The following is a 15,675-nucleotide window of genomic DNA, read 5'->3' as shown; positions in this document are numbered from 1 at the left end:
TAGAAAATAATAAAGGGAGATAGACAGAGGGCTCTCAACTTGCTTTAGTGTGTTTTTTCTACTCTAACAATTTGCATGTCTAACAAACAAGCTACTGAAATGTATGACTGCACCAATGTATGTCTTTTTTGGAGTCTTTGTGATAAGCCATCTGCTACAGCAGTTATCAAAACTTTCTTTTGTTATCAACATCAGACATTGTCACCTGTGGTTTGATTAAAAGCAAAAATTTTGACTCTTATCCAATGTAGTTTTTTTTAATTTAAATCAATATAGAGTTCAAAAAGCATGAAGACTCTCCCTCCCAAACTGCAAGACAAGTTCTTCTGTCTCCACTCCAAGATATTTTGTTATTAATTACACATGCACACAGAAGTCAATGATTTGCTTACAAACACCTGGACCAGATCCTGAAGATTATACTCAGTCATTGTAATAGGCACAACCACAAGTGAGAGGAACTCATTCCCATACCAGCTTTTGATCATCCTGTTCTTGCCATCTTCAGCTTGAGTGCAGGTATAATGCATCTTTACTCCTACTCACCCTGCCTCATTTTTTAAAAATGTATGATTCAGATCCCATGGAAGACTTGAAAAAATTAAGGCCTGGATCATGCCCCTAAGAGCCATACATGGAAATTAATAAAATATTTAATACATTTCCATGAAACAGCTTCTCAGAACTAGAGTAACTTATTGTTACTAATACAGTGCTATAGCTACCAGCAGCAGCACTATAATGAAGGTTGAACACGGCAATTCTGTTCTTGCTGAACCTCTGTTTTCAGTTTCTTAAACATAATACAGAGTTTAAATAGAAATATGTTAGATTGCACTTTTATCAAAAATAAAAATATTGCTGCCTCTAATATTCACAGAAAATTACTAGCCTACATAAGCCCATATCCTGGATTCCTAAACCACACTATTATTTACACTCATATATATATATATATATATAATGCTGTCACACCTTGGTGTTTACAAGAATTTTACAGGTCCTGAAAGATGTCTAATGAGCTAAACTGATTATTTTGAGAACTTTGAAGAGACCTTAATAAACATTTCTAAAATTTGCCAAAGCTGTCACATCTCCACCTGTCAACAGCACAAGTATTGCATTTCATTGCTAATTACAATAATATCAATATGCAGTATTCTTGTAGCCATGTCAGACCCAGGATATTAGAGAGACAAGGTGGGTGAGATAATATCTTTTATTGGACCAACTTCAGTTGGTGAGAGAGACAACAGCTTGTCTCTCTCACCAACAGAAGTTGGTCCAATAAATGATATTACCTCACCCACTTTGTCTGAATAATATCAATGGCATCATAAACAAAATATAATCTAGTTTTTCCTGCAAGTGATGCTGATATTGCTTTTTTTTTTAAACTGGAAATCTTACTAGGTCTTCCTGAAACGGTTTATATGAAACATCTTTCAAATAAGGAAAATATTATTGTACATAACCACGATTAGTAATGATAACATGGGATTAAAATGCACATTTTAAAACTGAATATTTTTAAATTAATAAAATGTAGTATTTAGATTATATTTTCCTCTTAGATGCTTTAATTCCTTAGGTATCCTATAAGTGGAATTCAGTTCTTCGATACAAAGCTATTATACATCTGAATTGCGAAGTGAGATGCACTTCGCTGTGATATTCTACAGAACTCAATAGAAATTTATAACCTCGAGTCCTGATCATGTACTGTACATCACCTTAGGTCAGTGAAAATTACAATCTCCCTAAACTCCCCTGATCCTCCTCACTATGGTATTCCATAAGGAGTCAGGCTTATTCTCTGATTTACCTCTCCAGCTCGAGGCAAATTAAAATTCCCAAATGAAAAATCAGAAGTTATATAGTATATCTTGGACAACATGGGTGCAACACATATAAGCCTATATAAGCTTATAAGACCATATAAACTGGGAAAACAGTTCAACATCAAAATTTCCTGTCAAGGTATTAGAAAGTAGGCTACTTTGTTGAAGATCAATCTCACAATCAAGCTCAAAACAAGACAGTTTATGGTTTTCTTGATTTATATTTTAATTATATATAAAGGCAGTGCAATCACTTTCTAAAGCACTGGAGATAAACATTGTGGGAATACAATGACAAGATACTCACTGTGAGTTATACTACAACTAGAAACCATGTGCTCTCCATATTTCAAAACTATGCTGATAGTTTTTCCGAAATTGCAAATCAAATATTAAGTACTCTAATTTATTCTTATAATAACTAGCAGTTTAAGCAGTATATAAAGGTGCAACGCAAGGTCTGATCTCTATTGAAGAACACATATTACTAGAAGTCAAACAATTTAATGGTGCAGGTCCACTTTATGCTCTAGGATGCTTTCAGCAACTGTACAGTGCCATAACCTGACCCAGCTCTGCTTTCTGGACACACACCATTTTGTTGTGATACAGTTCAAAATCTGAATTCCATGTGCTTGTAAGACTCCTGTGTCTGGAATCACTGGAGCCTGTGACTCGTCACTGTTCCCGGTTGTGGATCTCTCAGGTGCACTCCCAGGTGCAGACCCCCTTGTCTTACTCCCTTCTTGGGCAGTCGACCCTGCAGTATAGGCACCTACAACCTGGAACCAGTGTCTCAGCCCTCCCAAACCCCTAGTAGCTTAGACATGCTCACCCAGAGTCCATCTGACTGTGGGAGCCCTAGTTTTATAGTTAAACATGAGAGTAAAGCAACCAGCACAGGGTTAGCTAAGAAATTTCATAGCCACCAAGACTTTACTCTTAAAAAGCCCATGAAAGTTATAGATCTATGGAAAATAACCCACAGTCCCCCTGGTCTGATCTAACCCTGTTTGAGTATCCTGGTCAGCATCGTCAGGCTTTACTCTCTAGAAAGTTCTGCTTACCAGTGGTAATCGAATGGCCTCCTCATTTAGAAATGAGGCCACATTTTATAACAGTCTGTCCCCTACCCCTATTGATTTCTGTGCAGATGGTCCAGTGCCCCAAGGGTTTGCACTGGTTATTGACAGTCCTTCAAAGTCAATGGCTCTGATGGTAGAAAACCTATTGTTCCAATAGGGAAGAGTCATTCAGGCTGATGGCTCTCTCGTTGTTAGCCCCTCTTGGAGGCATTCCGCAATCTAGCATGAATACACACTATCTAGAATAGAATGACCTTGTAAAGATTAGACAACCCAACATCACGGTTCCAAAACAGAGTGAGGGTCACAGTGAAGGTTACAATCACAAAATGATTTTCTCAAAACAATATGGAGTTCACAATTTGACCCCAACTGTCACAAACAGTATTTCTTCCTCCTTGTTTTGTAATACACTTAAGGTATAGTACTACCAACAGTTCCAAAGTGCTTCCAATGTACTCTAGCTATTCCTATACTGGGCATATAAAATACCATACAAAATATAATTGGCTAGGCATGCATGTTCAGCACCATTCATAAATTGCCATATGTTACTAATTACTATGAGTAAAAGTTACGTAAAATTATCATAATCAAGTTACGTCTATAAACACTGGAAATTCTAAGGAAAGTATGACCTCATCTTAATTTCATGGAAGAAACAGAGTAACATTTAGAACTGAGTACATTTCAACACAGCAGATGATAAAAACACAGCACAATCTTCAAACTGAAAGTCGTTTCCAAATGATGGATCCAACTTACCAAGGCCAAGATTTTGAAAAGTGAACAGTGATTTTTGGTCCCACTGTTTTTTTGGGTGCCGAACTTGAGATATTTTAAAGGAGCCTGAATTTCCTTTTCTTGAGTTACTATACTCATACCAGGAGGTATGATAGTTACAATTAGGAAAGAGGAAATAAAACAACTTTCAATAAATCCATGGGAAAGACCACTTATTTCTCCCAAGTCAAGAAATGTCCCAAGCAGCAACTGAACAACAGCTAAAATTGTAAACAATGTTCATGGATAGAAATAGAGGGATGAAGGAGGATGACAACAATGATAAATATCATATTAGCAAGTAATTGTTCATTGTCATATCATTCCTGTTGGGGAAATTAAAACTAAACACTGGCAAGATATCAGGGAAGGATGGGAATGCTTTTCTCTGGGGTATTTTATTGATTCAGACCTTGTAGAACCACCTAAAAAGGAAATCCAACATCTGCTGGAGAAGGCAAACCAAGACCCTCTAAAGTAACACCACTTATCAAATATACCCCAGATTCTAAACTACATTTAAAGAAAATTGATTATTACTAGCCCCTGGACAAAGGGGTGCCAAGACAACAGCAAGAACAGAATCAGTCCCTGTCGATTATGGCCCTAGCAAAGTGAGGTAGTCGACAAGTGTAGTCTCACATTCACACTCTTCTTATAAGGGACATGTGTGTCAAAAATCCATTACATGATTAATTCCATTCCATCCAGTCCATTTCCCCCCCCCCCCTCTAGCTCTTACAGGTAGTGGTGGAAATAGATCTATCCTCTCTTCTCAAGAATATGTACAGTTCAAGTTTGAATATCTTTGTACAGAACTACAGAAAAGGATTTAGTGAAGTCCATGCCAGGTATCCAAAAATTAATGGTTTTATTCTCTACTTACGAAACTTCTAATCATACTCAGTCAATCTCCCCAAGAAACGACCTATCGGTATAACAATACCATTCACAAAAGGAGGAGATAGATTCATCTAAAATTAGGATACATAAATTTATGTCAGTCTAGCCACTTTTGCTTCCTCACGGCTTGCTGACAAACAATTTTGTCCTTGGTGGTAAGATAAAAAACACATGCAGCCCTTCAGAGAAATCTCATGGGATACTGATTGGACAAATAGTGTCTCTATGTTCTTTACTTTTGGACAGAGAAAGTCTACATGAAATGTAATGCCCAACTGAATATTACTTATGCAGTGCCCAAAAATTTATTAGAGCCTTTTAAGATATATGAAGAGCTTACATTTAAAATAATAACCGACACATAGAGGGAATGAAAGGAATGCAGCACAAGACCTTCTGTCATTCTGCCCTGTCCCCCCAAAATTCTTTCCTTTCTGAATTTTAAACTGGATTTTATTATAAATTCTTGCCCCCTAAGCCTCTGTTTGCTATTTTTCTTTTAACCTTAGCCTGATTGATTTTGATTTTCCTTCTCATTAAGCCCATAATCATCATCATCAAGAGTGCTCTAACTTGTACATCCAAAAGCACATCAGCACTCCTCGCCCTCCACAACTCATGCTCCTCCACATGCCCCCTCTGATAAGGTTGCAGGGGACAGCATAGAGCAAACAGGAATTTTGACGTAGCAGTTAAGATATTTTGCAAGGTTCTATGCTCTTCCAGGATAGCACAAAGAAGCTTTACCGAGGACCAAGATTTGTCTCTTGTATAGTGGATCTATTTTAAGATCAAATCGAGGCTTATTTAAGAGAAGTTTAATGTTCTTTTACATAAACATTATGTATATGTCTATGCTGTTGTTTCTGACAAGTTACTGTATAAAATACCAAACAAGATTAGAGTAATACATACTCAAAACATCTAAACCATTAGTTTTTCCACTTGTAAAACATGGATTCAAAAACTAATTTCCTTTTATGGTTTACTTAAACTTTTCAATTACATTAAAATATGTTAGTATATCCACAATGGTGTATTTATTAACAAGATTAACAAAACATTATAATCATACCAGCACTTCAATTATGTGTACTTAAAATTAAACCAAATTCTCACAGTACCAATCTTTATACCCTGAACAACGTTATCTATTTGCAGCTCATTATCTTCTTCATGATCTAGGTCTAAAATAAAATGCAAATTAAAACTAGGAGCAGTTCCTAGGCTTTAGTATTATATATATTCTCTGATTTTTTAAAAATATTTTACATATATACTTAACCTTATATATAATATCTTATATAATTTTACACACACAGACACACACACACACACACACACACACACACACCCAAGAAATGTGGTTTTCATTTCATTTTTATTTTAAGTATTTAAATTATTAATGGAAATATACTGAAAATGTAAGTATATTTTCTGTAGAGTTGCAGAAGCTAAACTAAACTAAAGCATGCAAGATCAGTTATCACCCACACAAACAAATGACACGTTCACTGCTCGGAAACCAAGAGAGGAGAAGTAGCATGCAGTTGGAACAAACACTATAATGCACAGAATAGGGAATTATGAACTGGAATAAGATATTTATTGGAATATGGAATATAAGAGCACTATATCAGGCTGGTGCACTTTTGGTAATGATGCATGAGTAGAAAAGATATGAATGAGAAATAATTGGTCTATGTGAAATGAGATGGGAAGGCACAGGAGAATTCTATCATAATGAACACAGGAACTGACACAGGGAAAAGAAGGCGGTGGACACCAGGACAAAGTCACATTAGTGCTAAAACTGAAGGCAAACCAGGATCTGATGGCATTTAATCCAATATCTCCTTATATGCTGAAAACGCGATTTAGAATCACGTCCAGTTCAGTCACAATAGTACAAATATATACACTGACCTCAGCAGCGCCCAAGAAATCTTATATCTACAGAAAGCAATACAAGCAAGATAAGACATTATTGGTGATGGGAAATTTTAATGCAAAAGTAGGATTGGACTGGAATTCTTAGGCTGCAGCAAAAGGCACATTTGGACTCGGTGAAGAAAACAAAGATGAAAAAGGCTACTAAATGTCTGCCTAAGTAACAACGTGGTGCTGACAAACATGGTATTTCAACAAAGAAAGTTGCAGAGGAAGTAGACTTGTATATCACCTGATCAGCAAACAAAGAACACGATAGACTTTGTACTCGTGAATAGCAGATGGAAATCAAGTATGTTGTACAGATCATTTGTGGTCAATAGTGGATTTTAAATTAGTCCTGGCACCAGTGAGATTGAGCCTGAGAACAACCAAAGAAGTGCCAAGAATTAAGACCTATGACATGGACAAACTGAAAGAGCCAGAAATCAAGAAACAATACAAAGAAACCATGTGGAAAAAACATCACATCTCTGGTGAAAGAAGAAATGGATGTTGACGAGGTATGGAACAATGTAAAAAAAAAAAAAAAAAAAAAAAAAAAAAAAAACGGGGGGGGGGGGATTAAAACAGCATCTGAACTAGTGTTGAGCTACAAGGACAAAAAGAAGAAACCATGCTGACTCTAGGAGGAGATTCAGGGTCCTGGCCCAGCATGGAAGGGATGGGTCAGGTCTTCCATTCTTGCAAGAGTGCTTGATCAAAGAGGTCCTGGGAGGATGGTTCCCATGAGAGGTGCAAGTGGTTGGACCCAACATGGTGGAAGAGTAAGTGGCCAAGTTGGAAAAGCACCTAATGCTTTTCTGCCAGGAATACGCAAAGCTCCAGAGGCAACTAGCTGCTACAGAGAGGAGACACACTCTGTTGGCTGGCCAGTGTAAAAAGAATGACAGTGACTCCTTCAGTCAACTTCTCACCATTGTAGCTGATCTCTATGAGCAGGATCAGTATAGTGATCTGAAGATAAAGGTTAAGGACAAGCATATCAGTGCTCAGAGCCCACAGTGAGACTTAGTCTAGTCAACCTTGTGTCGACTGAGGAACTGGATCTGTCAGATGCTGACCCCCAGGTGACCGTGGCAATGCTGTACTGAATCTACACAGATGAGCTAGAGCTGATAGAAGATGATGTATTCTTGACAGAACTGATTAAATTAGTTAATCAGTTTCAACTACAGCTTCATAGGGAAAGGTGTGAAAAAAGAAGTCATGTCACTAGTAAACATCAGGAACTACATTTGTTTCCAGACTGCAAAGAGCTCAATATTAGCATTTTAATGAACTACTATGCTGAAATAATTGCTAGTTATTGGGATGATTTGTGGAAAGAAGACTTCAGCAACGTGAGTGCTCAACTGTAATTGTACAAAATGTTCAAATCCAAGACTTGATCCTTTGCATAAAACTATTAAAGTGAAGAGGAAAGACAGTTTTCCTATATCATCTTGAAATGGATTTACAGCTGTCTGGAAAATTCGATTAACTGGATCACAATGTAGGCCTTGCTTTAGATCTAGCCATCTCTCTCTCTCTCAAAGACTGGAAAACATTGCAACCACACGGGTCAATGACAAAGCCGATGTGGATATGGTGGGCAAGAAAGGCTGGAGACTGGTACACAAAGTCATCTAGAGAGAAGATAAGTTTGATGCCAATTTTCTCATTAAAAATGGTGCCCATGTGAATGCTGCTACACTAGGAGACTGCTCTGCACCTTGTGGCATCATACAGCCAGGTGTGATGACACAGATTGCAGAGTCCCTCTTATAGGCTGGAGCCAATCCACACATACAAGACTTCTAAGGAAGGACCCCATTATATCAACATCAATCAACTGTTGTCATGAACGATGCTCTATTCAATCAGTTTCTCCAGTGCAAACAACTAGACTTAGAACTGAAGGATCATGAGGGATGCACAGCTGAAATGCAGGTCAGTATTTCACAGCATCTGACCTGCCTCAGTACAGGAACCAGAGAAATCAAACCGAGAGTGAAAAGTGATAGAAATTGGACAAAGAAACAAAGTAGAAAGAGGAAGAATATGTGAAGAGAAATGCAACACAGGAGTTCTCTGATCTTGTTATAAAACTAAGTGGGACACACGAGTTGAAGATTTTTGCAGTGAAAGACAGGCAGGGGCAAATAACTGAGGATGACTAAGCAAAGAATAAATTATGGAGGAAAAAAACTCGAAGAGCTGTATAATGTGCAGAACACAGTAAATGAAATAGTCCTGGAAAAGCTTCCCCGTACAAACGAGGGAGAAGAGCTGTGAGAATGCTAAGCAGTAAAGATCTCGATAGAAAGTTTGAAAAAGAAAAAAGGATGTGACAACATAACTGCAGAGCTGCTGCAAACAGGCAACGAACACACAGTAAAGGTGATCCACAAGCTATTTAACAAGTTTTACAAAGACGAGCAAGTGCTGGGTGAATGGGGGAAAGTGATGATAGTAGTGATCTATAAAGAATGAGTAAGAAAAACAGATGAATCACCTTATTGAGCATGCCAGGAAAAGGATTCATATTCCTAAGGAGAAGGAAGAGGTATATGGAAGTGGCACTTGCAGAGGAACAGGCTTGATTCAAGACGAAATACAATACATCAGCTATTTGTGATAAGACAGATATTGGAAAAGTACATGAAACACAACTAAACTTATTTGTACTTTATACATTTCATACAGGCTTTTAATAGCATTAGGCAGAAAAGGATTATAGAAGGCCTTACGAAAGTATGGCAACCCTCCAAATTGATCAAGATGTTCAAACACCCCTACAGCAAGTTCAAGAGTGTAGTGAGAGTACACAAGAAGCTAACAGAATGGTTCCCAATGACCAGAGGAGACAAGGATGCATGTTATTGGCAGATTTGTTCAACTTAGTACTGGAAACCATAGCTATAGCACTGAGCGATGAAACAGGAAGAATCATGTTATGTGGGAAGACAGTGGATAATCTTGGATTCACAGGACAATAGTGACCTCATAGCATTGACCAAGGAGGATTTACAGAGATCTACTGACAAAATAGACCAGGAAAGCAGAAAATTTGGACAGAAGATCAGTTCATAGAAGACAAAAATTATGGCAACTGGAAGACAAAAAGAAGAAGTAAAAATCCAACCTGGAGACAAAGAATTAGAACAAGTAGAAACATTTGTGTACCTGGGAAGACTGGTATAGAAGAACGGGAATTATGAAGAGGACATAAGAAGAAGAACCAGACTAGCTGGTATAGCATTTGGAAAACTCAGTAAGATCTGGAAGGCTAAAGACATTTAAAAAAAATGAAAATCGACATATCTGAGACAACTGTCATATTGCTGTACAGGCAGAATGTTGGAATATGAAGAAAGCCGATGAATGAAAGATATTGACTGCAGAAATGAGGTGGCTGAGGGAAATAATGAGAGTTTCAAGACATCAAAACATAAAAAATGAAATGAGAAGACAGCTGTTACAGAAAATCCAAAATAGACTATTGTGATGACTTGGACATGTGTCAAGAATGGACCTGGGAATGATATCATACATGGCAATACATACCAAAGTGCAAGGAACTAGAAGACAGAAAGACCAACGATGCATTGGCAGACATGGTGTAGAATGACAGAATAAAAAGGTTTAAGGAATAATGAAACCATGAACCTGGTCCAAGACAGAAAGTGATGGAAATGCTTCATTCAGCCCCATCATCTCTGCTGAGCTGGGACAGGTATCAAAGAGAAGACAACTGAGATCCTCTTTATGCAAAGTACAGTGATATTCCTATTCTATGAACATGTTTAAAACTATGTTAAATTTAAGCGTTTTTCCCCCCCAAAAAAGACAGATAAAATGGGAGGTCTTGTTCCAAACTGTGACACTGGGGAGAAACGTTCATTGTGGCCAGTATCTGGTAGGCCACCAGTGACATTCTGGGAAATCGGAGTAAATTTGGGCAAACTTCCCACTAAACTGAGGGCTCATCCACATGTATCTACCTATCTAACTAGGTTTATTGGTTGGTTTGTTTTACCATACCTACACAATTTGAGTCCCTTTGTGTAGCCCCTCTCCATACACTTTTCCCAAACATGCGATCACAAATGTAGATGAAGTCCTGAGTTGAATCATCCACTCAGAAATATACAATATCTTTGCCAATATATATCTTTGTTCTCTCAGGGCCTGTTCCTAAGTCCTTAGATGTCAAAAGGAGTCTTTTCACTGATCTGACTCTCAAAGATGTATTAGGATAATTATACGTGACTAATTTGCTCCTGGAGCTTGATCCTGCAACACTGAAGTCAAAAGAAGCTTTATCATTGGCTTCACTGGGTACAAGATCAGGCAAGATACTCAACTATCCCAAAAATAAGAGTGGTTCTCAAAAGCATGAGAAGTTTTAGTCCTATGCAGCAAGCTATTTGGATACTCCCATCAAAAATCAAATGTTGCTGTGGCACACTTCACAGGAACAAGATTTTTTCCTCCTGTTTAATTGCTGGAATAAAAGGTGTGTAGGAGTATTGTCCATACAGAACTTTTTGACTACTTATCATTTTGCACATCTCTCAGTTTTATCCGAGATCCAAAACAGAAAATTAAACAGTCAGGGATGTGTATATCTTTGTGGCACTTCTGACGACTGTGCTGCCCTAAAACAATGCATGTATTCTACACATCCACATATACAGTTTATTCACTTGTGACAGAGTTAACTTCATATGAACACCTATTCAAGTATAATCAAGTGAAACTTGCTAATACAAGTTAGAAGTGTTTTATACACTAGTGTTTATACACTAGTGTTTATACACTAACAACACAAGAAAATTCAGTGGAATGGAGGCTGGTTACAAATGAAAAAGACGATTGTGATATATGATGTGTGTCACGTCTCTCAGTAGAATAAAAGGCATTTCCCAGTCTTGCTTGTCCACCGAGAGATGAGATAACTGAAAAGGAAGTTTCTGGAAGGTCTTAAATCACTTTGATTATTCTAAGTGTACCTGGCACATAGAGCAACGCACACCTCCAAAACTGCCCCTTCTATCAGGTATACTACCTTTGAAACTCTGTCATTCATTGGCCATAGAATTTTGACCATGGGAGAGACCATGTGGTAGAATCCAACAGCAAACTTTGCTGAGCCACATGCCACAAAATGTTGCCACTGTAATGGTGAAATGTTGTAACACAGACTGTTAGAAAGAGACGGTCTTCTTGAAATCTAGTCTGTTTAAAAGAAAGTATTGAAAAGTAGTTTAACTTGCCACACCAGTCCCCCAAGTCACTTTTGCATGTTTAGTATTGTTTTCTCTCTGCTGTTGCAGTGTGAAAGACCCTCACAAACAGAGGTAACAGACTGGCTATACAGATGCAAGACCAAACATGACTACACACAAACTGTTCTCAAATGCACAAAGAAAAGAAAAGCCAAATAATAATTTATCCAATCTTTCAACTGCAGTAATCTCTACTGTTACATGGAACAGCAAAAAGTGACAAATATTCAGATAGAAGTGGATTTGTTGTTCAAGTAGTAAGAGCCTTCAAAACAGCCAGGATTGTATTTCATGTGTGAACACTCTTGCAAACAGCTATTTACACTGTTGTTCATGGGAAGCAACAACACCACGAACATGACTGCAGATAAAAATTTTCTCACCTGAATATTCATAAATTTAAAAGGGATTATGAATACTAACCAAATTAATTGGTGGCATGGGTTTGCAAGAGGACTCAGACATTTTTTGTTGAATTTGCCCAAATCTTAAAATTGCTCTTCGATATCAAATAGAAATTAAATTAAGTGGAGTCTGCATTACAACATATTTTTCCATTCCCTGTTAAGATTTTCTTTTTACTACCCTACTTTCAGTGTGCAACTTCAATTTAAGCTCACTTGCTGGCACATAACTTCTATCATCATTTACATTGCCTCTGAAATTGGCCAAATTAGTTTTCAAAGGATAAAAGATATTTTAGAAACCATGTACCCAATACTGTTAGCTTTAGTCACATTGAGTAGTCCCTTGCTTTGTGCCCAGTACAAATGACTTTAATTGGACTACTCCTGGAGCAAGGCACTATACAACGGGAGTAAGGATGGCAGAATTAGGTCCATTCATTGAGCAATTATAATTTATTTTAAAAAGTCTTAAGCATAATGCTAGATAGGGAATGTACACAATAAAGAAAGCTACAGTATAATTTTTTTTAAAAAAGGATTATTCTTAGTTTGCAAGATTGAAACCATTCATTTTTTTAAAATACAGTAATATAGTCCTGTTAAAGTCTAATAGAAAAAGAAAGTACACAAGCCACTATATATAGAAAGTTAAATACAAATTAGGAGCAAATATAGGCTCATTCAAAGTACCACTGTACAATTTCTTTAACACTTACACAATTTAGCCGAACAATATTTTCATTCAGATGCACAGTTCAGTATAAATATAAAACAAGGTACCCCTTAAGCATTTTAAGTAACAAATTAAACATTTACGTTTTTTACTGTGCAGTGAGGCTTAACATTTATGCGGCTTCAAAACCAAAGTACAGCCTCAAGGGATGCCTCTCCACTGACAAATTAATACCTTAGAGAATAGAGCTGAATGGTGGCAATGAACTCATTTGTTCCCCCAATAATGAAGAATGACTCTTTCTTTACCACATCTGTGACTGTTGCTATGGTGACCCAGACTTACCTCATTGCTTCTCGAAGTGCCCCACGTTCACTAAGAGTTGTATGCTTGATGTCATCAAAATTATTTTCTAGTGTCTCACAGCTCTGCAATAAATGGAAGAATCCACATTAGACTCTTAAGCAGCATTCTAGAACCATAAATTATATTCACTGGAGTGCAAACAAAACTGATTTATATTGTTTATATATTCACACAAATTATGCATTCTGTTTTAATTGCATAAAAGTCATTAAAAGCGACACTGTGAATTCAACAACAAAGTAAGAACAAAAGCTTATGATATGGTTGTCATGGAAATCCTTTATCAGTGTGCTATATAAAATTTTCTTCTGTATCAATTTTATGAAGGAATAACACGTGTTCTTTTGCAGTAGAAAAGGTTGCAAAACTACTGTCAGATATGGTAGGAAAACTTATATACATGTGGCAAAGTGGAAATACAATAAGATGAATTTAGAAATCATAATCTATAATATAAATTCTGTACAAATGAAACATTCAGCATAACATGAAGAGATAAATAATCCTAAATTCTATGAGTTTCAAAATATTGCTGTAAACTTGAACTGGTCTGTTTATAAAGATATCATATCCGCTGATTGATATATTTTTCTAAACTGAAGTAGTAAAGACTCCAATATTTCCAAAGGAAAAGACTCTGCTAATTTCATTTGAATGAAATTTGAATACTAATTTTGTGAGAATAAAAGAAATTAAAGAAAAAAATTATAGCAAAATAGGCTTCTCCTTATATAATCTGTTAATTCTTAGCTAACATGTAGAAGCTCCACTAATCAGAGTTCTGTCCCCTTTTCCCACTCCAAATTCCTAATGGAACAATAGGCCTGAATCTCTATTGCCATGCACCTTCTGAAGTCATTTATATCTGTGCAAAATTAGTGCCTTCTAGGAGATATAACATTACGTTTTAGAGAAATACAACTAATTTACTATTATACAATTACTATTATAAATCCACACTTATAATTGCTAAAGTAACATGCTCATCAGAATCAAAATTCAGCTTACACAAACCAATTCACATTTTGAATTTAATTTACATTTTATTCTTCTTTTACATGTATTTTATCATCTTTTATAATATTTAGATGAATTTTACAATGCACATCTTAAAAGATAAAAAGGATAAATGGATCATATGTACATAATAGCCCTCTCTCTTCTGTCAACACATTTTACATTTTCATAACGAAGTCCAATCTATGGCTATTGCAATTATTACTTACAACTTGCAAGAAAGAAAAAAAATACTATTGAATCTTCTGTATTTAACTTTATTAAAAAGGTCTTATTAGCTTGTCTAGCTAATATAAAAATTAGTCTTTTACTTTTAAATACTACAGAAATTAATACACAGCATTAAACGGCTTACTGTACATTCAATGAAAAACACAATTTTCATATCAGTAAAAATAACGTGAAGTAAATTTACATGTGAAAAGAGCTTTGTCCATGTCATCTCTTTTTTAAAAAGCCATTTAAAAAACACTGCATGCTACCATAAACCTCCCACGATGGTCATTGATTAAGTTTTTCCTCACATGCAATACAATCAGTACCCCTTTGTATAGTAAAATCCTTCTCACCACACTCACTTGGTCAAGGAGACTATTCATGTCAGTAAGGCAAGCAGGATTTAGCCCTATAAGAAAATATTTCTTTATTTAGATTTGTGGGCATTGATCTTCGAGCTGTAAACACATATATGGACAGGTAAATCATATAAAATACATCTGACAAATTCAATCTGGTAATGCCAGTATTTCATAGAAATGTAGGGCTGAAGGAGGTCATTTAGTCTATCCCCCAGTGCTGAGGCTGGATTAAGAATACCCAAACTCTCTGTGTCACATGTGTGTGTAACCTGTACTTAAAAATCTCCAACAATAGTGATTCTATACAAGCACTCCTAATACACCAAAACCCAAGAATAGAGCTGGAGGAATAATTGATAATTCTTTTGATCTGAACCAAAATATTTTCTTCTGATTTTCACCTTTATATTTATTTTTAAAAAATCAGAAAGGAAATTTCAACACAAAAAGCCATTTCAAATGAAAGAATCCAAATGTTTAAAAAATGTCAAAACAAAATCTTTTTTTTCAGATTTTTTTTTTTTTTAAGTTTCTTTGGTTGGTTGGTTTTTCCTTTTTACTGAAACACTTTAGCTTCATGTACACAAATTCACAAAATGTTTTGGTTGACCAAATCTGCATTTTTTGCCAATAAAAGTTTTGGGCAACAAATTTTGTCCAGATCTACTCAAGATTAAACCCCTCTTTCACAACCAAATCAAACCTTCTACTTCTCCAAAAAAGCTGGTGGTAAGAGACAGGATTTGGGGCATGTCTTGAAACTCAATGGCCACAAGCTCCATTGCTCAAAGTGAAGAAG

General features: G+C 36.3%; 1 protein-coding gene and 1 pseudogene across 12 annotated transcripts in view; one reads left to right on the top strand and one right to left on the bottom strand.

Annotated features, from left to right (window-relative positions):
* DPYD (dihydropyrimidine dehydrogenase) overlaps nucleotides 1–15,675 on the bottom strand; it is a 490,220-nt gene that overhangs the window by 407,220 nt on the left and 67,325 nt on the right. For 11 of the 12 annotated variants that reach the window (XM_067538400.1, XM_067538402.1, XM_067538405.1 and 8 more), the window contains one exon: nucleotides 13,261–13,343. In XM_067538400.1, coding sequence (XP_067394501.1) covers nucleotides 13,261–13,343 — 83 coding nt within the window. Of the gene's footprint in view, nucleotides 1–13,260; nucleotides 13,344–14,876; nucleotides 14,924–15,675 lie in introns of all 12 variants that reach the window. The other variant, XM_067538403.1, reaches the window with a different exon arrangement.
* LOC137146786 (rabankyrin-5 pseudogene) lies at nucleotides 7,319–8,611 on the top strand (annotated as a pseudogene).

This window comes from Emydura macquarii, unplaced genomic scaffold, assembly GCF_026122565.2.
Source record: "Emydura macquarii macquarii isolate MOO-44397 ecotype Brisbane River unplaced genomic scaffold, CSIRO-AGI_Emac_v2 contig_480, whole genome shotgun sequence".
Classification (NCBI taxonomy): domain Eukaryota; kingdom Metazoa; phylum Chordata; order Testudines; family Chelidae; genus Emydura; species Emydura macquarii.
Note: the sequence above shows the minus strand (reverse complement) of the source record. Positions and strands in the feature narration are given on the sequence as shown.